This window comes from Xenopus tropicalis, chromosome 1, assembly GCF_000004195.4.
Source record: "Xenopus tropicalis strain Nigerian chromosome 1, UCB_Xtro_10.0, whole genome shotgun sequence".
NCBI classification, from domain to species: domain Eukaryota; kingdom Metazoa; phylum Chordata; class Amphibia; order Anura; family Pipidae; genus Xenopus; species Xenopus tropicalis.
Window position 1 is genome coordinate 41033627 of NC_030677.2, and position 27045 is coordinate 41060671.

General features: G+C 39.8%; 1 protein-coding gene across 2 annotated transcripts in view; it reads right to left on the minus strand.

Annotated features, from left to right (window-relative positions):
• Window positions 1-304: 304 nt before the first annotated feature.
• dlc1 (DLC1 Rho GTPase activating protein) overlaps window positions 305-27045 on the minus strand; it is a 112796-nt gene continuing 86055 nt past the window's right edge. For both annotated transcript variants that reach the window (XM_031895414.1, XM_031895415.1), the window contains exons 3-14: window positions 20645-20726; window positions 16849-16912; window positions 13428-14848; window positions 12624-12800; window positions 9299-9458; window positions 9000-9198; window positions 6994-7207; window positions 6008-6122; window positions 5438-5656; window positions 4699-4916; window positions 4312-4485; window positions 305-3291 (exon numbers count right to left, since the gene is read on the minus strand). In XM_031895414.1, the coding sequence (XP_031751274.1) occupies window positions 3171-3291; window positions 4312-4485; window positions 4699-4916; window positions 5438-5656; window positions 6008-6122; window positions 6994-7207; window positions 9000-9198; window positions 9299-9458; window positions 12624-12800; window positions 13428-14848; window positions 16849-16912; window positions 20645-20726 (3164 nt within the window). In that variant the 3' untranslated portion in view covers window positions 305-3170. The remainder of the gene's footprint in view (window positions 3292-4311; window positions 4486-4698; window positions 4917-5437; window positions 5657-6007; window positions 6123-6993; window positions 7208-8999; window positions 9199-9298; window positions 9459-12623; window positions 12801-13427; window positions 14849-16848; window positions 16913-20644; window positions 20727-27045) is intronic.

The following is a 27045-nucleotide window of genomic DNA, read 5'->3' on the forward strand; positions in this document are numbered from 1 at the left end:
CCCAAATCTCTCTGCCTCGCTTTGCTTGAACAGGAAGATCACTATGTAAAGCAACTATGTATTTCTAGCCATATACTTTTATAACTTTTAGTTATCCTTTATAAAAACAATGGAGGTGATACTACAGTGGGTTTCACTTCAGCAAGATGTAGAGAACAATCCAGTTCATGATAGGTCATTAAGTCATCTTATTTGATTATAGGAGTCCTCCAACCTTCACTTACAGGCTCCTTACAAGTCAGTTGGCCACAAATAAACGCCCCACAAATGCATATAAACCAAAGAACAATAAAGCCAGAGTGAGTAATTTCATTTGACACATTTAATAGTGCACTTGACTATACTTTGTAGACATATACAGACGTTATAAATCTATGTACTATGCTCTTTTTAATGAATATAACATGTAGCATATTAAAAAAAAAAATTATGAGGGAATGCATCCAGATATAAAAAAAATATCTGAGGTATAAATACATGTATATTTTAAATAATGACTTTTGACATGCTTTCTCTATGTAGAACAATACACATAATAAGTTTACATTAAAGTGGTATATACAGAAAAGCATTTGTACAGTCGAGGAATAAACTGAATATACAATGATAATATATATATATATATATATATTTAACAATATATATGGAAACACTGATAATGAAACACTATATTTTTACTTATTACAAAAGAAAAATCTTCATGAAAATGCATTTCAAATAATACTGACAACGGTAACATAAAAATAACTTTTATAAACTCTCATTCACAAATGATTCGCTTGCAGTCTGCATACAGTTAATTTACTTACAGAAAGCCCCATACTTGCCCTTTGCTTGAGCCAAAAGTACTCTACACCTAAAATAACTGCTTAGTTTTTCCTGCACTTTAATGGTTTCTGAATGGCAGCTCCCAGAATTCCCAAGGGCCAAAGCTTAATAAGGGTCTGGAATGCTGCAGGCTGGGCCTTTATGTTGCTGCAGCCTTTGGACTAGATTGGGACACAGCTATAAAGTACACTCTCCCTCAGCATGGCCTCCTCCCTTTGCACCTATCATGTATAGTAGAAAACAAATGGACAGGGAAAGACTAGCCTGGCAGGATAACGGAGGATCTCCTGATTGGCCCCAGACAAGATTTCCCATCAGAACTTTTTTATTTTTACCATAGGTCTGTATGACGCCTATTTAATTTAGAACTGCAAGAGTCCGGTTATATGGTTGCCCCTAGAGGGCTAGGCATGACAAGTGGACACATACTAGCTGATAATACATGGGGTATATGCTCTACACCTGAAGCCTTTTTTGCCACTATAATGGAAACTGCCTCTCACAAGCAGTCTCTACCAATAACAGGCGATTTCCAGTAAAACCAATCACAGGTGGTAATGGCACCTTTGGATGGATTTTCCCAAATTCACCCATCAGCCTAAGGTCATAATCCAAAATGCTCTACAAAAAGACTATGAACTATTTTTCATTGAATGATGCCAGTATAGATCTCAGCATTGGCTTTAGCTTAAATACATGATTGTCAGTAGCTAGGCTTAACTTGACTAAGCTAGGCTCAGCTTGAGAAGCAGGAAAAGCTGCTTTTTAAACCAGTTGTTAACAATGTAAACACTTATTTATTAACGTTGCCTCTTGAGGCACCTTGTCCCCCCTGTGAGTTTCCCAGCCCTATACTATATTAACACTACGGTAAATATTTATGTTCGGCTAATGAATAGGTATCGGATTGTCATTCAATGGATACTATCCTCGCATAAATGTACTATTGTTTTGTTTATCCTATTTAAAATTGTATCTAGGATTAAATACAGTTCCATGTAGTTTCTTTTACAGAGAATTTAAAAAAAATAAACTAAAGTTATATAATTTCAGCATGCTCTGGGTTTGCTGGCTCTGCTTTTGTGGCTTCAACCAGCCCTTTTATGCAAGTGTTCACCTATCCATATAACACTGCAGCGAATAAAAGCATTCCTCTGCTGTCAGGCTGTTGAGTTTGCTGTGTCTCAGGCTGGAATCTCAGTCATAAAACATGACCAGGCTGCTGGTTTTATGGACAGGAAGGAAGTAGATAAAGCTAAATACCAAGAAGAGGGTTCTTCTCTGTGTATGCTGTAAAAGGGATCAGAAGAAAACAAATGCAAAAGAAAAATAAAACCAGAAGGGTAAATATGCTTAACGATGCCTACAGAATGATGGCCTCTCCACATAGCCATAATATGAACGTAAGAAGGCATGTGGCCAAGATACAGAAAATGTACATTTGGGGGTCAGAACTGCTGCAGGAATAAATGCTCAGGGAACTGAGGATATATTTAATGGAGACGGGGGAGGATCAATGTGCTATTTTTCTCCTTCTGGGCAATGGGTGCTGAGCTCCGCACAGTGCAGTTAGGCAAGTACACACAGTACTGGTGTCACAGGTGACAAATGTTTACATGAACATTTTGCATTTGGTGACAATTTAGCAGCATTTGGATCCGACAGTCACCTGTTCTAATTCAACTGAAGGCCACCCAGATACTGTTGGACTAATACTTTCCTAGATAGAAAGTTGTACTTCCGCAGCATTTGGAGGACAGCAGTTGCCCACGGCTGTAGCCAATTCAGCCTTTCTCCTCAGCAAAGATGGACCCATTAGCAAAGTCTGACAAATTAACAACATGAACCTGAGATTAAAACCAGTACAGCTGTCTATCAGTGTACCAGACACTGAGACTGACTTCATTCATTAGAACAACACACATTCACACATTTTCTCTGTGCAAATCTTTCTTTTCGGCATAAAAACAAATAACAACAATAAGTAGAAGTACCAATTATTCCAGTGGATACACCAGTCCCGTGATATAATGGCATGCAAAAAGGGAAGGTGATGGTATTGTACGGTTTGCACAACGGAGGTTTCTGACAGTCAGTTTGCTTCTCAGAAGCAGCGCGAATCCGTATGCAAGAAACATACAGCTTGTTGTGCACGGACAGGTCCTGGGGAATAGAACAGGCACAAGAGCCAGGAAGCAGCTTTATATAAAGATACAGTCAGCGCCCAAACAACTTGCTAAGTCCAACAACTGGGGGTCCACTGTGTCTCCCAGGACACGTGATGAATGGCCATCAGGATCACTTCCACTTTCTCAGACCTTATTGTACTGCAGGCTGGCACGTCACCTGGACTTTCCATCTTTGCTTTCTGATTGTTGGTTCATAAAAGAGTCTCTGATCCTTACAACTTCAGCTGCGCACACGTGCCCAAAAACCTTATTGTACCACTCTGGCATATGGCCCCTAAAAGAACAGAACAAAAAGACAATATTAAAAATGATCTTTATTTGAGAAAAATGCGCCTGTCTTTAGTCGTTCCAAAACGAAGGTGGAAGTAGGAAGCGCATCACTGCAGGTACCCTGGGCTGGTGCTGTTTTCTCCTAACAGGGGCACCAGCCTGGGGTACAAGGTAAGCGATTAAAGTCACTTGGGGGTGCCTAACATTTTGGCACCCCCAAGTGACTTTGCCTTTCCTTGTCCTTTAATTATTAGAATATAAACATAAAAAATGTTTTTGCTGCTGCTGGCAAAGTTGTGCATGGACTGAGTGGATCTTGAGACCTCAATGTAGCTTTTTGCAGGATTTAAATTCCACAGCTAATAAATTTACATTACATTTACATTTTATCTTCTAGGGCAGTGCTGTCCAACTTATTACATGTAGCGGGCCAATAATATCTCATACAGTATGCTGAGGGGGGGGGGGGCAAATTCATTTGAAATGATGTCATACAGTGAAGTTAATGGAGCCTCTGAGCAGACTGAGGGCCAAAAGAATCCTTTGGAGGGTCACATCCAGCCCACAGGCCTTCAGCTGGACAGCCGTCCTGATTTAGGGTACTGAGGAGACCACTGTTTTCCTTGGATGCCCCATTTTTGTACCCAGCTGGATCAATAAGCCCCAATCAGATATCGTTCAGGGAGCATATCATCACTTGAATTGGCAGCTTGGCCCAAAATTCTTCTCTGCCAGAAATGTATCTGCTCATACACAAGCATGCAGGAGCTCCTTTTGGAGGCTACATCTGGCCTGAAGGCCTTACGCTGGAAAACCATATGTTATGTAATACAAAGAGTTACATTTAAAAAGGAGCAAAAGTTACACCAAGACTAATAATACAATGTGACCATTACAACATGTAGTTATTTATTATTCACCAATTTTAAAGCAAATATTTTATTGGTTGCTATGGGTTCTTAGATCTGGTGCAAAATTTGCACTGAACATACTAAAAGTGTTTTGCTTCTTTCCTGGTTATTACCTCAAATCAGCTCTGCACAGGTATGTGAGCTTGGATTTTCCCGAACTGCCTGGTTCAATGAGGTATCTGGACATGAGAACATTTACTCTGACGCCGAGCTGAGGAGCACGATCGTGATCCACTGAAGTGCACGAAAGAACACAAGCGCCTTTCGCTAAGTTGGTTCTCCATGTTCTGTGGGGAAATAGAGTTTTAAGGTTGAAGCACTGAAAAGAAGAATTTTGCAAGTAGTAAAGATAAAATTTTAAAAAAAAGTCTAACAGTGGGGTAGTGAAGAACAACAACAATATTACAAACTGCGTTTACATTAGAAAATATATTGGATTTAACATGGACAACACTTTCTCTACATGTTCTTCCACACTGGTTTGGTTTAGGAATACGCACCTTAATACAACAAAGTCCCTGGCTGGATGGGGCGCCATGTAATTTTGCACATATTGATAAATATCAGTCTGGTCATCCAAACTCTCAATAACTTTGGAATCCAGGAGATCTTCATCCCACAGGTGCTGCTCTCTCAGCAAGCGGTGAAGAACATCTTCTGGCTGAGCAGGGATGTCAACGGTGGCTTTCCACAATCGAAGAGGAGGGCCTTCGCACACCTGGAATATAATATATGGTTGGCAATGAGAATTCATTTTTTCTTCCAGCAACCTAATGCCCCATGTAGCTTAGTAAGAGCATTAGAAGGTTCTTAAATGCAAAGCTTCCTCTGTGCCTGCCAAGGGCCTTATCAGTGTTATTGGGCCCCAAAAAAGCTAGGTGATCCAGTCAAAGCACAATACATTTTTTTTCTAGCTTCTGAAGTGCAATATGCTGTGAGATTAAAGAGCCATAAAAGGATGGATGATTACCCAGCCTGCTGTCTCATTTGGTCTTAATGCATATTTACTTGGGGTTAAAAAGTAACAAGAGAAAAGGACTTATTTATACAACAATCCGGATAAATTCATCTACATCAGAGATGTCCAACTTGCAGACCCCAAGCTGCAATGGGATGGGGGAGAATGGGAACTCATTGTGACAGGTTTACAACAGTCTGAGGACTGCAATTTCATTCTACATTGCCATGGTTTCCCCTGTCATGTAACTACAGCCCTGTGGCTTCCAAACATCAATTCACCTTTTTGTAAGAGAGATCTGCTTGCTCTGATGTCGAACAGTTGACCCAGCCTTTGAATTTGTCTTTAGCATCCTTGAGCAAGACGTCAATGTTCTCTTGAAGGTACGACTGATAGTCACACAGCCCCTCTGCATTGCCATTAACAAGCTCCTCCAGGCACACGGGTCTCAGGTCGTGCTCCATGTATGAATTACGGCACTTGCTCATTTCTTCAGGAATCTAGGGAATGAAAAAAAGAGCAAAATGTGAGATTTCAGATGAACAATAAACCAGTTGTTTTAGCGATTTACTGTATTTATAGCAAAGAATGGGTATTAACCGTTATGCGACATTGTTATTATTAGCAGTAAATCCAAATTAATTGACCGTGTCAATGCTGGGGAAATATGCAACATATGCTAGAACGAGCCTAATCCTGGAGGTTTAAACCATTACATAACTGGTGCTGGTACCATGAAAGGACTAAGACTTACAAGAAGTAATAAAATACGGAATAGCCCAGAGGCTGAGATCTAGGAAACATCGCAAAGCGCTTACACAAATGAGTGAACCACGTTAACACAATCTGACCTTGAAAAGTTTCTTGCACTCGGCAATCATGTGAGCCAAACCCTGAGTGGCAGCAAGGTTTTCATTCAGGTCCTTCTGATCAGGCTTTCCTAGACTCTGCTTTCTGTGCATAACCCTGGAGTAAAATGAGAACATAAGCAAAGGTTACACCGTGCAGGCCATGGCAGGTCTTATTCCTCGAACAAGCCAAATGCTACTTGGAAGTTATTCTATGGTAGGTGGGAGGTTCTTAAATGGCAGTTCATTTTGGGATTAACTTTTAGCCAATCTGGAAATGTTTGTATTTGTTCTTTTTTAAATGGTTGCTGGATCAGCTTAACGAGATCCAAATGTGATATCTTAAACTGAAATACTTTCTTATGGAAAGAGAATGAAAATATTGGATGAGGCATATGTCACTGCCACTCTCTGTTGAGTAGGATGGTCAACACCGTTTTATATGGATAACAGACTGCTTAAAGTGTTGGGTTTAACAGCTTTGAATCTGGATCTGGATAACAGACAAATATTCATTTATATTCCATGAGCTTCTTATGCTCCTTATTAGGGAGTATTTCAATGGCCTATGGAGTGCATAGTAGGGATGCACCGAATTAGGATTCGGTTTGGGTTTTGGCCTTTTTTAGCAGGATTCGGTCGAACCCATGCCCTTGACTGAACCTAATCCTTAAAATCATGTGACTTTTTGTTATATCACAGAAGTTGACATTTTTTCACCGCACGGCAAGTGTACGGTTCTCTTTAACCCTTCCTTTTTCTAATGTGCATAAGCAAATTAAGATTTGGATTTGGTTCTGTATTTGGCTGAATATTTCACAAAGGATTCAGGGTTTGTCTGGATCCTAAAATAGTGAATTCAGTGCACCCTAGTTCTGAACATGTAGAATATGGTAAATCAGACTACAGCAGATTGAACACTGACCAGCATTGATCTTTATTTACTGTTCTACAGTTCAAGCTCAGCATGCTACAACATGTCTAAGTACCTGGGAGAGGAGTTCTCTCTTTTCAAGGTGTTAAGGTGGAACAAGGAAGGAGCCAAGCAGACAGCGAGGTTGGTGGGGGTCATCTGGTTCTCATCTACAGCTGCTGCAACATCACTCAGGAAGTATAAAAGGGTTTGCAGGACTTCCCTGTTTTCATCAGGCAACAGCATAATGGCCGCCTTGATTGCCTGCAGGCGCTGCTCCTTGGGGACATCTGCGCAGAACAACAGACACCAGTCAGGAAACAAAAAAAATTAACAGTATAAAGTGTACACCAGTTCTCAGTGCAGGAATACCAAATTCTAAGATTTTTACTGTTGTGAATTCTTTGAGCCAGCCGAGGATGGTGAGAGTTTCACAGGTGGAAGACCACAGGCTTGATGTCCCCACTGGCCCTAATAAGTGCTTGTTGTGCCATACTACCTTGTCTACAGGGGCTGAGCTGCTCCTACTGTTTTAGTGTGTAAAAAAGTTTTTTTTTGATTCTTATCAAGAACCAAGTTTGTCATAATAAAGACCGATTGGGGGCCCAGGGCTATAGAAGATCCAAAAATGTTTTTAAGGGTTGCAAACCCTTCTACTTTGATCCGGAGAAGAAACGGAGAGGTAGGTATCGTACAAAAAATGCTTAAAGGGGTAGTTCACCTTAAATTAACTTTTATAATGATGTAGACGTTGATATTCGGAGGCAATTTGCAATTGGTCTTCATTTTTTATTTCTGATGGTTTTTCAGTTATTTAGCTTTTTGTTCAGCAGCTCTCCATTTGGTATTTTAGCAGCTATCTGGGTGCTAGGGTCTTATTTAACCTAGCACCCAGGCAGTGGTTTAAACAAGTGATGGGAATATGAATAGTAAAGGGCCTGCATAGAAAGATAAGTAATGCAAAGTAACAATAATAATAAAGTTGTAGAGCCCCATTTGCAAGCTGGGAAGAGGCAGAAGAGAAAGGCAAATAATTTAAAAACTATAAAAAAAATAAAATAATGAAAATCAATTGCAAAGTTGCTGGATGTCGGGCATTCTATACCATACTAGAAATTAACTTAAAAGGCAAACCACCCCTTTACTGTAAGTGGCTCATTAAAAATGATAGAATAAGCTCTTTACATTGCCCATACTGTTCAAATAGAGGTACAGTACCCCATTTAACATATACAAATAGAAGGGAACCATGGGAAGACAGATGGAAAAAAGTAAGAGAGGAAAGATCTTTGGCATTAAGGCCATCAGTCACAGGAGCTAAAGAGATTAACTGGAGAGCAAAGGAGAAAGCTCTGCTTCCCATACTTCACGTCTGTAAAGTAACTAATAGGCTTACTAATGCAAATACGTTCTTCTCTAAAGCATGAATAAGAATAAAATCATGGAAAAACGCCGGCCTCTGACAAATGCACGTGGAAACCTGAATCACTAGCTCTATGGTTACAGAGCACAACAGACACCTCTGGTTTCCATAAGCCTCAACATGGACATTGACCAGAACACTTCTGTTTTCAATAAGGGCTTTCAAGCCAATACTTTCAGGCCAAACAGCTTTAACAATAAACACTCTGTATCAATCAATAGCCAAAAATGTTTCAAGCACAAATTACATGATCCAGTGAAGCGCAATGACAAAAATAAGCACAGAGGGGAAAAAAAAAAAAAAAAAAAATAGATGGAGTACCAAGAGAGTTGAGAAGTATACTGTCAAACCAGTAATCCTGGACTTGAATGGCCCCCAATTAATGGAAGGCTGCAATACTACAGATCACCAGCTGTCTCGGCGACCATCACTTTCACAGGGCTGGTGATACCAATGATCTGGAACACTAACACCTTGTCTGTGGTAAATCATTTCCAGGCAAAATCTAACTGGGCTTTAGTCTCCTTATAAAAAACAGAATCTTAAGCATGTAGTTTAGCTAGTCTAAGCAAGGGGCTTAGGGGGGACAGAGCAGCTCTTCTGCATTCCTCTTACAAATCCCGGCTCTCTAAACCCTTTAAAGGAGAATATGAACTTACACTGGTAGATTTGCAGGAAAGTTTCGGAAAGCTTGCTGGTTAAAAGTGGCTCTGGCAGGTCTCTGAAATACTGCTTTAACATGTCCGCCACATCATATGCAGACTGTCCCTCGTAGGTCAAGCTGTCGTTGTTATTTTCACTTATCTCCCGCAAAGCCAGGATTCTGGACTTGACGCCTGATTTTCTGAAAAGCCCCACCTTTATAATGCGAGAGGAAAGTAAAAAAATAAAAAGTTAAGTACGGAGTGCAACACACGCAGAAAGATAAGTGTGCGGCACTGCGAGTGAGAATACCAACCTGATCCAAGCACTGACTACGTAGGTAACGCATGGCCAGCTGGATGCTTTGTGGCAATGGCTGACCAGTGCGCTGTACATTTATTGCAAGAGGAACGCCAAACACGTTTCGGTCCTTGTAGTCTGGAACTTTCACGCGTTTCATAAATTTTGGCACGGCCCTATTCGAATAAAAAACATGAAAAATAATCAATAATTAGTGTAATATAAAATATTAAATAGGAATTGTAACAAATAAGCCTTAAGCTGGCCATACACGCACCAATACTATCGTACGAAACCTCATTTCGTACGATATTCGGTGCGTGTATGGCATGTCGGCGAGTCGACGGATATCGCAGGAAGCTGCTGATATCGGACGACTCGCCGATCGGCCAGGTTAGAAAATTTTGATCGGGCGCCATAGAAGGCGCCTGACCAAAATCTGCCGTCAGGGCTGAATCGGCAGAAGGAGGTAGAAATCCTATTGTTTCTACCTCCTTATCTGCTGTTTCAGCCCTGACTGTGTGTGGCGGATCTGACGATGTTTCGTGCGACCGATGGTCGCACGAAACATCGTCAGATCGCCACGTGTATGGCCAGCTTTACGGTTCCACCACTAGAATCCCCTTGAGAGTGAGAGACTACTGTAAGCTCCTCCGATTCCTTAAATAGATATAGAATACAAGAGTCATCTCCATAGGAATCAATAGAACAGCAAACCTAGTGGCCAAAATAGTGGAATAAATTATAATTTTTAGAGAAGAAATGCGATACCCCCATATGTAATAAAAGTTTACCTAGGTACAGCAACCAATAAGATGTTTGTATTTAAACAGGTGAACTGTAAGTGCTTCCTGCTGATTGGTTGCTATGGGTTACTACACCTGGGCTAATGCAATTTAACCCCTAAGTGTACAATCAGCTTTGCCCTGATAGGTTGCTGTTTTTGTTTTGTTTTTGTTAAGGGAAAATAAATTGTTACAATGGTGGTGTATTTCCCATTGACTCTCAGAATGTTTTATATATACTGTACAGGGACTTGTGCCAACAAAATAAACAGAACCCAATATTGGCCTATTAACAAATTTACTGAGCGGAATAATTAAGCCTTTGCCAGAACAGAAAAGAAAGTCAATAAATTGTGTAGGTGGTGACCCCCTAATAGTGTGACTTTTTACCCTGTTCTCTTTATCTAGAATAAAGTAGCTGGGATTACAAAGGAGGTTTTGTGCAGGGAGATGTGTTGCTAACAAAGGGCCAAAGGAAGATCTGCCAGCCAGCAGTATGCGCACCAGCAGGGATCTCATGTAAAGCACTGAATGCCGCCGGCCAGAAACACCACATCTACAAATGACTGATTTAAAAGTGAAAGGCAGATGGAAGCGAGTGAGGAAACAAAATCCACAAAGGAACAATTCTGTAGAACTGACTTCTAAACAAGGAGAAAAGTCACATATTCATCTAAAGGATTCAGAATTGGGCAAATACAAAATCTCAACTTAATAGGAAAGGATATTTTTTACCCACATCAGCCAACTATCACACTGCAGAACTGCATATACCAACCAGTGCTTAGGCATTGTATCCACTCAAACCCAGATATTCTACTGGCTCTTTCTAGGTAAGAATACAATGCATGAAATCTCAAATCTATAAACAAGCAAACAGCTAATGTTATAGTGAGACAGCTTGATTAGCTCTACGGGGCAGGGACCTTCATCCTCTTGTGTCTTTGACTCTTATCTTATTGTAACTATATCTTTTATTTATTTGTGTTTATTGTAATACTTTGTATTTTTCTATTATCTTAATAACCCCCTGTTTGTTTAGTGTATTCTACTGTACAGCGCTGCGTACATAAGTAGCGCTTTATAAATAAATATATACATACATACACCCAGAAATCCACTTCTGTTGCTACAAACACAGAAATACATTGAAATAAACAGCATCAGGAGGGATCAGGCTGCTTACCCCTAATATTGTTTTCATGCTGGTGCTGGGGGAAAGTAGGCGATAGGTATTTGTCACGTTGAAAGCTGTGTGTTACAACACTGAACCCCTACTATAAATACTATAGTAATATAAGGATATAAGAAGTCATGTGGAAGATCCATGTCCTTTGCAAAGGCACTAAGCCAGCAGCTCTGTGCCCTTATACATTTATAGATCTCTTTATGACTTTTAATATCCTTATATTATAAAGTAGGGGCTCAGTTTATCTGTATATATTATATGGGCGCTGCGACAAATGTGTGAACATTTGAACTCTCTTTATTGGACATCACAGTCAAGTATGAAAGACATACATGGATTGGGCGCATACCAAGTATGATGTGTGGCCTTCCATCTGTCACTAACTACAGCTCACTGCACTTTAAGACTGTCATTGGTTGACAAACCATGCTGAAAGTTGTAGTTCACCAAAAGTGAAGGGACAAATGTTTAACACAGCTTTAGAAGATGAAATATGGACTCTTTACAGATATAAGTCCATCTGAACTATGGTCATGCACAGGGAGAAGCAAGAGCAGAAAATGATGACAAAATCCATAGAGAATGTGAAGCATTCAGGCGTGATCAGTCAGCACCCGTTCCAGTGTTTACAACAAACAACATACACATTTTCCAGAACAGAGATAATAGCTGCTTTGAATTGGGAGGCTTTGATGCTGTGTGTTCGGGGATTCTTGTGGTGAGGATGAATATGGAGATGATATATACTTGTAATGTGCATTGTTTATGTACATCTGAGCAAACTATAGCAGCTGGCAACAAAACAAATCTGCAATTATGTGCATGAACGACTATGCAAGTCTTGTTGGTTATATTTACAGATCAGCCCAAAGCAAAGCTATGAATAATATACAACCAGTCTACACAGCTTGTATTAGAACTATATCTTTCCTCCAATCAAAGCTATGCAAATTCAATAAACATTTCTTTCTTTTATAAAGTTTCTGGTAGCCGCCCTCAGTTCAGTTATATTTATCAGAGCATTTATATATACATATTTGCCCCTGGTTCATAGAGCTTACATTCTAAGTGTTATTATGTGTGTGTTTATCTGTTCTGATGTTTGTAGACAATTTTTTAATCTTTTGCCTAAAATAAGCATATATTATCAGTAGTAATTTATAAATCAAGGGCACAAAAGCAGTATAGTCTGGGATTGGCCTACTTTTGGAGTGCAGTACTTGCTGATTATCTCCAACCAGCCCTCAAACTGGGACATCAAAAAGGGTTACAAATACTAGTATGAAAATAAAAAACAGCACCATTTATAGAGTCTAACAAGCTCTACACCAGGAAGTTGACCCAAATATAGATTTCTGGTGACTTACCAGCTGAACCCGTGCTTGTTGGAAGGGGTATATTTTTCCAGGAGAGCCGTTAGCTTTAAGAGGGAATACTTCTGAAGCAAGTTGATCTGAGTCACGGACTGGCAGTTCATCTGCAATGAAGCAGAACTTAAACTGGGACGGTGGGAGCTCTGGAAGCTGTGCCATCTGAACCGGTGTCTGTGTATAATAGAAAGAAAAATGCTCACCAACTGCACACAAATAAATGTGTTAAACTCTACCTCCCCTTCAATGGAGGCAACTTCTCTACAAGACATAATACAATTAACCAATGTATTAATTATATCATTGTACAGCACTTTTCCTCCTTACTTACTCAATGACCAAACTGCTCAAGCATATGCATAAGGTTACAAGGCAATAATTAAAACCAAATTAATATATATTTTGAGTAAAATGAATGGGTGTGGCTACAAGACACGTGTATAAGGGAGTGAGCTCTTCCAGGGAAGCAGAAGAGTCTTGGGTGCAACTACAAGACACATCTTTAACAGAAAGTGAGCTTTTCTAGTCAAGCACAAAAAATGATGTGGGTGGGGCTGATAAGACACATACTCAGCAGGAAGTGAGCTCTTCCAAGCAAGTTGAAACCACATTTCTCTGACAATTTTACCATCATTACCTCACCAAAAGTAACAGTTGCTACCATATCAATTCTCAGTGGTTTATTGAAAGTTAAAGCAGACAGTATATGGTACCATGTTATTCAGCTAATGCAGATATGTGGTCATATCTGTGCTAAATTACTGATCCAAAGCAAAAGGACTAAAAAATAAAAGTACAGACCTGTTAGTTCGCGTCAGAGAAGCGCCAACTCCGGAGTCTCTCCTCGCCTGGATTACGGTTGCTTCTTCACAATCATTAAATGAATTTCCTGTGCTATCGAGATCACTAAGAGCATTGCAGTCGTTGTCAATATCCAAGTGTATCTGCTTGGGGGAGGAAGGGCAGGGAGATACAGAATCTAAAGCAGAATCAGAATCTCCCTCATCATAAAATTTCTCTGACCACTGATTCACAATCCTTTGCATCCCCTTCACATGGTATAATATATCATCAAGTTCTGGAAAGATGTCTTCGTTTTCCAGATCAGCTAGGTCGCTGTTACTGGAATACAGAAGAGTTCCTGGTACATTGTCATAAATACTTAAGCGGCTTCCTTCAGAACAACAAGAATTCCGTCTCTGGCTGCTAACCGAACTTTTGCAGCTGCTGATGCTGTTTTCCCTTCTAAAGCTAAGGTTGTCATGTCCATGGAAACTCCCAGTTCTCCAGGTGACAGAGGGGCTACTGTCAGAAGGAGACAAATTGCCATTTGAAAGTGCCTTGGGAAAGGTGCCAGGTTTGTGGTCTTCAGGAATAAAAAACACAGCATCCTCACCAAAAGTCCTCTGGTTTTTATAGTTCTGTTCGAGGACATCACTAAATGTTGACTGATTGAAAGGGTCAAAGCCCTCTAAATACATACCTACTCTTTTATGGCAGGCACTTAAACTCCTTGTCCTTGTTACAGGACTGGGAGTGCTTACGGCACTGCTAGTGTCTGATTGGCTACTACTGCTACTTGTTTGAGTTGAGTTTGATGTGCTCCTTTTCCGCACCTTGGGTGCGTTGATATGGTTGCCATTAAGGGAGGAAATTTCTACGCAGTTAAGTTGCTTTAGCTTATCATCATCCACCGCTTCTTGGAGGATAGGTTCACTAATAATCAGACCCAGTTTGGAATGTGACTTCTTTTTACTGTTAGAGCTTTTGATTTTCAGACTTTCCATCCTCTTAAGGAGGCTCTTTGTTCTAGACTTTGAGTTCTTTTGGTTAGCCTTTGAGGTGAAATTGAAAGTGGAAAGCTCTGTTGGCGATGGAAGGCTCCCAAATGAGTCATCGTTTGCAATAAAATTTCCAGATGAACAAATGCTGGTGACAGAATTTGTTCTTGTAGTGCTGGCATCACTGGGAAGGTGTGCTCTGGGACTTTCGCTGCTGGTACTGGTAATTGATACTACATCTTGGTGCTCACTAAGGTCAGTAAGAATACTGTCCTGGCTGATTGCATTTCCCAGCTGGTGTGCGTCTGACAGTAGAGCTTTTGGTCCTTGAGTAAGAGGAAAGACTTCAAATTCTTCCAGTCGAGACCACCTCTTGCTGTCCCTTTGAAATGTCCATTTACCACTGATTGCACATGGTTCATCTTCATCAGACTCTTCACTCTACAGATTACAGAATATATACATTGAAAACAATATTTGGACACAACCAATATAGTTTTTTTTTTAATTTCTTGGTATTGTGGTATACAAGCTACTTAAAGGAAAATACCACTAACAGTGGATACTCAAACCTGCTAATAAACATTAAGGTGGCCATACACATCGTGAGGTCGCCAAAAGAGCGGATCTTCACCGATATGCCCATCTTGAGGTGGGCAATACTGGTTTGATCCGATTGTTTAGCCCGAGGGCTAAATGATCGAATCATGTTTACCGGATACAGGCCCTTGGGACATAAGGTCCCCATACACGGTGAGATTCGCTCGCTTGGCGAGATCTCCAAGCGAGCGGATCTTCACCCGATATTCCCACCTATCGGTGGGCGATATCGGGGAGCGTGTAGGTAAAAAAAAATAATAATTCAATTCGATTCCCTTGGACCGATTCGGCAGCTTATCGGCCCATGTAGGGGCAGAAACGAGGGGCCTGGCCGAGCAATATCTGGCTTGAAATTGGCCAGATATCAATTGGCCAGATATCAATTGGCCAGGTTAGAAAATCCAGTCGGATCGGGGACCGCATTAGCTCGATATTGGCAGCTACAATCGGCCTGTGTATGGGGACCTATACACTGCGGACTTAGCCGTTTTTATCAGCCTGTGTATGGCCACTTTCTGATAAAAACAAAAAACTGAAGAATTTGCCATTAAAGCTGGATGAACTTCTATATGGCACGTGCCATATGTGATGTCAACATTTAAGCTATTTTAATTTTTACATTTTTTTTTTTTTAAAACACAGTTGTAAAAAGTAGTTGAAAATGTGATTTTTGTTGCAAACTTGTTTTTTCCACTAATTCACCCAACTGAGTTTTCCTGTAAACAGGCAAGCTTTGGAGAAATAAATGTAATAGTTTTAAATGTTGGGGGTTTTTATGCAATCAAATTTCGGAAAACCTGATACAAAAATTGATCAGTTGAATCAGTTTCCCTGTATTATTTATACCAAGTAAGTTAATTAAAGCCAATAAAACCGTAGTTAAGCTTCCTATTTTAATATTATAATTAGTTATAATTTAATTATAAGGGATTAAAAAAAAAACAAAAGAACACACAAAACTTTAAAAGACACAATGAACAGAGAATTGGATTAATGGCCATGCATTGGTGTTTGCAAACTATTTCCCCTTAAGGGATACTGGATTTGAAAACAATGCTTAACCACAACTTTTACCCCCCATCCCCCCCATTTACTAAGTCAAATCATTAACTATAAAAGCACCAGGGGTACAAGAGATTTGCAGTGTTTAGCTATGCACAGCTACGCAATGCTTTTACAAATACACATGAAAAATACAAATGTTACTGAACTCTAGCCATTAAGCGATTCCAAACACTATCTGAAACTTTCATTTAACTATATGTCAAGATTAAAACATTTATATTGCCTTTCTTTTAAGTAATTGTAACTAATTTCTTCTGTGTAATTAGACTTTCTTTGTTTGACCCCTCATTCCTAAATAATAACACACATTACCTTATCTATATAGGAGCTCATTAAGATTCTTAGGGAAATCATGGAATGCAGTTTAGAACGGGTCAAATAATTTAGTGCACATTTCATATAAATTCAATAACTTTTTTTCCAAACCATTATATTTAATGGAAAGAATATCATATTATATCTAATAAGGGAAAGGTAGAACTAAACACAAGTTCATATCACAAAGATGTAATTGCCATTAGGGGGAAAAACTAGTAAGGAGTTTAGCTCTGAGAAAAAAAGGACATGATATTTTCTCTCTAGATGATATATTACCCCGCGCTCCCTTCCATTTCTTGGGTTAATTAGTTAGCCCCCATGCAGCTGTATGGAATCCATTTACAAAAGTAAAGCCAGGCCACTCCAACTCTGCCTAACATAAATCTAACCTATTAAATAAGACTCATTATTTATTAGGCCACAGTCAAGAAATTTAAGAAGCAGTCAAATACACTTACCCTTTTCCTATTTGGGCTAATTTCTAATTTCATCACAGCACACTTGTTTAAAGTATTCAGTCGCCTACAGGAGAAAAAGAAATGTATGTTGAATCACAAGAATATGATTGTGGCACCAGTTCCGGCAGCTGTAGTGTTAGGAACCTTATCTACATATAAAAGGACACAAACACATGAGTTAGCACTTGGATGTCAATGAAAGACCTCTATGGACAAGGTCGGCCGACTTTAGCAGATCATTACATACGTCTTTCGGGTTCTGCGTCATTTCTTATCAAGAAATTAAACATGAACTACATGGTCATGAACTACAGTTCAACACAATATAGAAGCACCGTTGTTCAGAACATAGGCAATGTATGCTAGTTATTCTATGCCTAACAAATTCTCTCTTGGTGTAACTAAAATGTAATTTTTTTGGAAATGTAATATAGGGTTTGTAAAAAGTATAACTGCAACAAAACTTGCGCGACTTTTCTTCTCGAATGCTAGCTTATTTAAAAGAGAAAGAAAGGTATAATCACTGGAGGTACCAAAATGTTAGGCACCCCCAGTGATTGTAGTCACTTACCTGATACCACGGGTCAGTGCCCCTTTTAGCAGAAAACTGCACCAGCCCGGGGTACCTGTGAGCGAATGATCCTCTTCCTTTTTCTGTCTTAGCACAACTTGTCAATGCACAATACAATTAAAAGCCAAACTTTTACAAAAAAAGTGGACTTTTTCACAGTACTTTGCATGCATGGGCCCCAGGATCATCAAGAAAGAAGACAGGAGGAAGAGGATCAATGGCACTTAGGTACCCCAAGCTGGAGCAATTTTCTGCTGACAGGAGCACTGGCCTATGGTATCTGGTAAGGGATTACAATCACTGGGGGGAGCCTTACCTTTTGGCACCAAACCCCACCCCCAGTGATTATACCTTCCCTTCTCCTTTAAAGAAAGATATGAGTCAGAATATTACCATGTGCGTTTTGTCTCAGAAAAAAGTTGCATGCTGGCAAGAATCACATTATTCCATTCATTTTCAATGAGGCACATTTTTTATTAACAGGAAAATAAAGTTGTTAGAGACAATTCTCATTGACTTTTATTGAACCACGCCAGCTTTTACTTGCAGAGTTTATTCTGTCAACTTTTCAAGAATTGTTGTTTTATTACATACGTTGTGGTTCTCAATAATATTCTCGAGTATATTTGCATCCGTGAATATATATTTTTATAAATCGCCCCCTAAATGTCCAAATAAGAACATGCTTCTAACCACTAAAAACAAAATGACTGTATTCCATTCATTTTCCTTCAAATACTTTCCTCTGTAGTCAAAGCCTATGCTGGTAAGGTTGTTTGTGTAACATGGCAGTCTGGAAAGTCCCAGTTAAATGAGCCCTGTCTGTATTTAAGGGAGAACCCCCCCTCACCAAGTCAAACTTAGTACAGTTCAGCGCAGAAAAATGCTATGAACTCTCATGCCAGTAATATAGATTAGCACTTTATAAATAATGGCACAACATTACTGGTGTATGGGCCATACTATTCATAGCAATATTGTAGGTGTTCCTTCCTAATGGAAACATTGGAAGCTCTGAAGATGTAAGGCTCTCCCGTATCCAGACATTCCAAAGCATGTTTGTACAGCCAAAGACCAATCTCCAGCCTCAAGAAACTGCATAGTAGATAATGAACAGCTCTAAACTAGGCCGTTCTATTTAACACTATTGAACAGCACCAAGGCATTTGTTTTTTTACAAACAGCGTTGAACAAACAGATGGGTCAAACAGTAAGCAAACGTCTGTCCTCTTTGTATATGCAAAACATTACTCCAGGGTAAGGGTGTCACCTTTTGCTCCACAAATGGATTCTGATCAGCACACGCCTTCTGGGTTGGTTATAGATTATAGGGTTTCTACAGACATTAAGCATTCTGAAGCAAGATGTGACATTCCTACGCAGGATTAACACTTTACATGATAATTTTGATGTGACAATCAAGACCAAGATGTAATTGTTATCAAGATGTGAGCTGTAACAATTATATAGCTTGAGAACACCTCTATATTAAGGATACAAATATTCTGATATACAGTAAGCTTTAATGATGTAGCTTTTTCCCAAGAAAAAAATGGCTGATAAACTATTGGGCATCTGTTTTCTGGCTAAGGAAGGGCTGCTAGGCTAGTTTATCAGCTCCCATCCAGTTACAGAAAGCTGCCTTCCCCACCTTGTCTAATGACTCTGATCTGCAAAAAGGATCTTCAGTAGGGTTGTGACCTGTCTGTTTTTGCATGGGGCAGTCCGGATTTGGCAAGTGCTGTCCAGTTTTGGAGAGACTGTCTGGCTTTCAAAAGTCTGAAAACATTTGCCCCTGCAGCTGCAAACAGATACAGAAGAGTCTGCTTTTAGATAGATAAATGTTCACTTTCTATGCTAAATGTTCATAAGTGTTGCCTCAGTAGTCAGTGTCGGTGGGCCAACAACCTCAGCATTTACGTGTACTATTACAGGGCTTATTTATTAAGTATGGACATCCTTTATGATCATCTTCATTCATGTGATTTTGGCCATCCGGATAGCCATTGGATGAGATGTGGATGCTAAAGCTTGCCTAGGAAGCCAAACAAGCAAATTTTTCCCCAATATGGCGCCCTGAGGTGGGCGATACCAGAATAACCCAATCATTTGGCCCTCCGGATACAGGCTGTTGGGACAAGGACAAGGAATTTTTTAACTTGCCTGATCAACATCTGGCGAATTTTCAGCCAGATATGCCCATCTTTGAGCCCCATACACAGGCCAATAAACTGCTGACGTACCATTGGCAGTCTTTATCAGCCTGTGTATGGCCACCTTTAAGCAACAGTTTATCTATAACGGAGGACAGATTTTATTATCTGTGGATTTGCAGCTGTAAATGCAATATTATGGGCAATGGAATCCATGGTGAAGATCTATAGGGAAGAATTGAGACATCTGGTTATCTGCCACAACTATTCCTGGTGCTAACCCAATCAATCAAAAAGGCAGAGGTATTTAATGGTACTTTTAAAAAGCCAGAAGTTGTTGAAAAGTGCCGGTGCTAACCCATCCAGCAAAAGGGAGTGATTATCTGGCACCTCTTGCAGGTATAAATTCCGGCACCTAGATACCTTACTGCAATCATAAATAACCCCCCAACTAAATCCAAAATTCCAACTGCAGATGTGGACACATCAGAATATGAAGTCATCTTTGTTGGTTCACTGATCCCTTATGTGAACCTTCTAATCAAAGTCTTTAGAAGAATGAGCAGCAGGGTTCTGCAGGCTACATCCCTTGTTATCACTTGTGGATGTGCAATGTGCGTAAGCCGGAGTGGTGACCTAGGTGCTATTGCTGTCCCCTTGCACTGGCTTCAAAAGAAGGGCTAAAAGTAAATACTAAGGAATTACAGCTAATGATGGTAATTAATTAGGTAAGAACTAAAGCCAGACACTTCTGTATGCTTCCCTGTGACAGGGGTCAGTGAGTTTCAATATGGGACAACTAAATTCCTATTCAAGCATTCTTGGAAGAGTTTACACACAGAGTACAACTTAAAACACATGACTGAGTTCATTTTTGTAGTCATTAGGCAATGAAAGTGGCCTTTTTTAACCCCTACCTCAAGCTTCCGGTTAAACTAATGCATGCGTGTCACAAACAAAGTGCTTTTTACAACCATCTTTCTTTTTATCATAACACCTTTCAGCCATGTGCAAAATTAGCAAGTAAGAATCCTCCTGGCCCAAAAATTACAGATTTAGATTGGGCACTGACCTGCAGAGCGCCTCGATTGCATCCCTGTCCAAGAAGTCATGGTCCTTCTTTACGGAAGAGATGTCAATAGGAAAAAGAAGATCTGTTTGGATAAACAAAGAAAAATACAGTTAGAGGAGTGGGGGCATATTTACAAATATGTGCAAAATAAAAATTGATGTAAAATAAATGAAGATTTTGAAAGAGAGAGGAATAGATGAATAGAGGAGGCCCTAAATAGAAAGATAAGAAACAAAAAGTAACAATAGCAATAAAATTGTAGCTTTAAAGGGCAATAGGTCTTTGGCTGCTGGGGTCAGTGACCCCCATATGAAAGCTGAAAAGAGTCAAAAGAGGAAGGAAAATAATTCAAAAACTATTAAAAACAATAAATGAATAAAAAAGAAGACTAACTGAAAAGTTGCTAAGAATAGTCCATTCTATAACATACTAAAAGTTAACCTGAAGTTGAACTACCCCTGTAATGGCATTCTAACGCAAAGGCAAAGCCATTAATTCAAATTACAGTACAGTACATTACCTGGTGTGAGGATATTGAATTCAATAGGATAAAATGGGGTAGGGGGACCTACAAACTTATTACTACCTAAGTCCTGTAATAGCAATTACAGGTTCTTGGTCTGAAGGCAGCTCTGAAGAGCAACTGACTGGGAATGCTGAGAGTTTTTAAAGCAAACGGCTAGAGGGCAACAACTTTTACATCCCTGATTAAAGTCTTTGAACTCAGTTGAACATTGTTTAGTTGACAGTTTGGATTGCTCTGAAGTCCTTTTTACCACTTCGGACATGACACTGTGATCCAAATTATATCTTACTCAGAAGTAGTGTTTATAATCCATTCAGCTGAAATTACATTGTATTCTGCGCACAGAGCTTTCTTTCATTACTGTGTGTATATATGTGAGTAGGAAGTACAGCTGTACTGCTACGGAATAGGTATAGGTATGGGACCTATTATCCAAATGCTTAGGACCAGGGGCTTTCTGGATAGTGATGCCTGGGTCAAGAAAACCTTGATCCGCACCCGACCCTAACCTGCCTGCTCCCAACCTGAACCCTACCCGTCCCAGATTCTCCCCTCTATTTATAGACCTGCGCCTTCCCCGCAATGACATCACAAAAGGGGCAGAGTGTGTCAGGCGCACGCCTATAAATCGGAAGTCCAATCCGGCAGTGTTAGGTTGCAGGCAGAGAGGGTGAGTGGAAGAGCTTAACCCGAACCTGCCTGCGACTCACAAGTGATGTGCCAAGGTTGGCCCAAATCTGGCCAACCCGCAGGTCCCGTGGGTATTGGCCATCACTATTTCTGGATAAGGGATCTTTCCATAATTTGGATCTCCATACCTCAAGTCTACTAAAAAAATCATTTAAACCCAATAAGATTGTTTTGCCCAAAAAATAATTCTACTTGATACACTCTCATTAATAAAACAAGGCTTTAACTTGAACTATTTCCAACACATCACAAAGCAAAAATCCTAAAGGACTTTTTCAACAGGAAACAAAAGGGACGATTTCTACTAAGTTCATTTTTGGAAACCAAAGCTTTTGTGAAATTTTCTTCTTCTTCAATGGAGAAGGAGGAGGAGGAGGCAGATGCTAAATGTGTTGGGCTTCTAACAGTTACAGGAACCAGATGTTTCCTTGTCTGTCCTCTGAAAACCAAGCAAAAATCCTCCAAGATAAATTATGCCTGGTGCCATCTCAAATACCACAGTCATGCTTCTTTCACATGCTGGAGCCTCTGCGCGCAGCCTTGATAGTATTCACATGGGACACACGCACAAGAGGTCACATAAGATGGGCAAAGGGAAGATAAAAGCAGAGGCAAAGAGCTAGCAAGTTGAATATAAACCATCTGCAGCAGATCAAAGCTCCAAATAATTTGGAGTATCCTATTTGAAGATAAATATTTGCCCTATCTGGTTCTCCAAGGTTATATAAACATACATATAAAGATTAGCAGAGAGAGTGGCCGCTACATTGCCAATACTGACAACATTTTAGTATTTTTCCAGAAATAAGTGGATATGAAACGTGAGAACCAAAGGAAAGTTACAGCCGAACTCTGATGATGGTGAACGTTAAGGTGGCCATACACAGCACGATTTGCTTGTTTGGCGAGGTGACTCTGTCCCCCCATATGCCCACCTTGGGGTGCTAATGCGATAGTTTGGCCCTAGGGCTACAATACAAAAAGCGAGGACCACATCAATGAGCGCACAAGGAAAATCAAGGCTGCTCAATCTGTACAATTTTTGGGAAGATATCAGACAAGGAGGCCTGTTAGGGCTGTGACACATGGGAAATTAGTCGCTGCGCAACCAATCTCCCTTGTCACAGGCGAATAATCCCTCCAAAATGCCATCCCACAGACTAGAATGTAAATCGCCGGTGAGATGGCATACTCGGCGCCGCGATTTGCCGAATTCACGGACGTTGACTTCGGCAAATTGCGGCGCCGCGTATGCCATCTCACCGGCAATTTGCATTCTAGCTGGTGGGATGGCATTTCGGGGAGACTAATCTCCCCGAGTGTCACAGCCCTTAGGTTTTTGTGTGTTTTTAGGGTGAAGACAAACTGAGCTACTTTTACCACTTAAAGCAACCCCCCCAACAATTAATTGGTCTCCTCCAATAACATCTTCATCAAAATAGAATGGAGTACTCAGCAGCCTTTAATAGAAAAGTACTGCAAAGAACACTGGTGATGGTGTTGCTATTTAATTATATAAGCATGAGATTAAGCTCTCAGGGCACATTACAGTCACGGTATCCCCTATATATTCTGAAATATTTTGTGCTGAATATGGCATTAAAGAATCTGTACATCTGCACATCTGCCATGGGATAATGAGAGGGCCTCATCCTTTTGGTGTGGGTCTTGGCAATAACTGAAGGTTTGAACAGCTGGTTTATGCTTAGCATGTCAGAAGTAAATTTAAGAGGCTAAAATATTTGAAAAAGATCTATCCATAGCAATTCCAATAAAACGCAGCAGAAATTCCAGCCCTTAAAGCTTATCCATATTGCAAATTATTTCAGCACAAGTTTTCCTTCAACAAAATACTTCTTTACTCAAGAAATACAGTCTTGCCGTTGTACAAATGCATTTAGGTCCACTTTTTCCTGAAACTGATGACTCCATCATGGGCAGTTTGTCCAGTGTTTGTTTAACAATTTAAAATGTAGTTTAAAAAAATCAACTAGGGTCCTATGGACTAGTGGTACTTGCTGACCACAGCACAGATGCTCTGTTCAATTAGATTCAGTTTCAACATGGCATTAGGATTCCAAATATATATAATATAATATAATATATATTTCAGGATGTTTATTTCTGTGGTTTTTGTAACATTTTTTTTCAACATATGACCACCTGAATGAGCTAATTTTTTTTAAAAAATGGAGGTATATTTTCCCTTTAAAAGTGTGGAAGAAATGTATGAATTGCTAACTTCATGGTAAAACTTGGGATGCAGTGCAATAGCCATGCAAAGACAAGGCAATTGAAAACACAGCAGGGAACTAAAAGACAAGGTATCACAAGTAAGAAGGCCAAATGAAAATGATTTTCCTTGGAACAGAGCTTTTCTTTCAGATACTCTAGTGCATGTTCTCACAGGAGGGTTCAGTTTGTAATTAGTACCTCTCCTATGCCTGTGCAACTACAAATTTCATACAAGATACCTAACACAAATTACTAATAGGCAATAGGGGATTTGGCTGAAAAAATATGTTTCTTATGAATAGGGTTAACTGGACAAACAAAGGGTGTATTCACTAAACAGATGTAAATCTGACTCTGCGGTAGTAACCCACAACCCACAACTAATCAGAATTTTGTTTAGACTAGTTTTACTACAGCAGACCAACAGAGCCAACAGCTGATTGGATTCTACATCGGTTCTGTGCCCACCCTCCCCCACTCCAAAAGAGTGAACCCTTTGTAGTTGGTAAAGGTAAATTTCAGGAAGGGCAAGACATGGGAATTCTATAGAGATGGCTGCATGTTCTGTCCATACCAGCAATTACTTGGATTTACCTGAAACATACTCCTTTTTGTATAAAGGTTTAAAAGGTCTATACTAAAGAGAATGGGCCAGTAAGACATTTTGAATCTGTTGGTGTATTTCAGCCAGCAAAAAACAGATACCTCTTGGTACCACCTATAATTCAAAAGGCTGGAAATAGTCCATTACAAGTGCTTACAGGTAGTTTTGGGCCTGAAACTCCATGGTTCCTTTTGATTCATGTAAACAGGGCGGCTTAAATATGGAGTGTTCTTGTGCAGGCTGAAATATGCTCTACATGCAACATCAACCTTTGAGGGCTGTCTAGTCTTCTGGTTTGTTATTCCTTTTGAAGTTGACTTCCCGTAATCAATTTCTTTCTAATGTTGTTAGCCCTCTCCCTAATGTTAGTGGAGCAGCACATTCCCAGCATGCTTTGGGACAGCTCTAGGTGCATAAGCTCTTTTGGGCAGGGCCCTCTTCACCTCTTGTATCGGTTATTGATTGCTTTATATGTTACTCTGTATGTCCAATGTATGTAACCCACTTATTGTACAGCGCTGCGGAATATGTTGGCGCTTTATAAATAAATGTTAATGTAATGTAAATACTGAGCATGCTCAAGTGAAGAACACTCAGTGCATACCTGGTAACACCAAGATGGGGACCAACAATGACTCCATAAAGGTTTGTAAATTCCTGGCTGAATTATGCAGATATAAACCTTTGCTGTGAGATGGCTTGTGCAGCCCTATATTAGGCTAGCAGCCCTATGCATAAGTTACATGCTGTTTGTAGCCTAATCATTTGGATGGCTTTCCCTGTGAATATCAATATTTTATCCTGTTGCACCCTTTTAAAATACTCTAATGTCTGTTGGAAAGTAAGTTTGTTGCAAGTCGCCATGATATTTTCTTAAAGCTTCCACTTGCATCTCTTCAGTGTATCTGTAAACAGATGGAGCAGGCACTGTACAATATATTTTTGTTTAAGTGAAAAAGCTTCTGAGTAATCAAGCCCTACACAGTTTGACTCTATTCAGTGTGAACAAGATGCACTAGACACAAGAACTAAATTTACTGAACGGTGTGAAATTTGAGAGGCCACAGTTATATACCAGCACAGCTAAAGCTTAGGTGACCAATATACCCCCTTCCCAGCTTGATATCATGAAAAGGAATTGATTTTCTTTTATAACTGCTGAATAGCAAATGAAAATAACTACTATGGAACCTTTCATAGCAAATGGCATTCAGTGGCCAAAATCTGGAAGAGGAGCCACTCTGTGTGTTGTTTTTGGCACCCTGTAGCCTGCTAAACTCTTCTCAGCATGGAATGTCTCCTGAACATGATTGCAAGCCCCAGTCTTCCTCCTTTCTCAGAAAAGCTCTCTCATTCTTGGGAATCATTCTATATAACTGCATCACAGACACACTTTTTTTTGTAGAAAAATGTAGGAGCAACTTATACAATTTAAACATTATTATTATGCTTTATTAAAATAGTGCTGACACATTTAAATACACATCATTCACATCAGAATCTGTATGCTTATAATCTAAAACCCTATAACAATTATATATATATATATATATATATATATATATATATATATATATATATATACACACTCTGGAATGGATTATCAGGAGCCCATGTGCCTATGTGTTTAGAGTTAGGGAGGAAACCAGAGTACTCGGGAAAAAAGCTTGCTAAGCTCGGGAGAATGTACAAGATCTCCTGGACCTGGCTGGAATGGAGCTGGGGCCCGACTGCAGCACAGTAAAGGTCGCTGTACATGCACCTATAGCATCATATTAAACAAAGTTTCTTGCGATAATCAGTGCGTGTATGGTGAAAGATGAGGCTACAGATATTGATAAAAGCCTTGGATATCAGTTATATCAGTCGGTCAATCGGCCAAGACTGAAAATTTTGATTGGGTGCTTTTGAAGGTGCCCGAACATCGTACTGTTAATGCTGAATCATCAGAGAGGTGTAAAGGATTCCTTTGTTTTTACCTTCATATCTAATGATTTAGCTCTTAATGTTGGTATAGTGGGCAACTGATCTTTCCTACAACCAACAGTCATGGGAAAGATTGTAATTGTAGCGTGTATGGCCAACTTAACTATTGCCTCATTATGCAATCAAAATGGCCGAAGCCATAAAGGCATTTGGAGGTAAAGTAATAAAAATCCCAAAGCTTGCACCAGATAGCAACCAATCAACTGCATGCCTTCAAATAGATGACCAGTAAATATTATTTGCAGATTCTCCAAACCTCTGACTTTTAGATTTTGCACAGTTTGAAATGTTTTTGTTTGGCAAAAACTGATAGGAATCTTGTTTCCGCAATCTACTGAGAAAGAAACCAGGTTCTAGGAT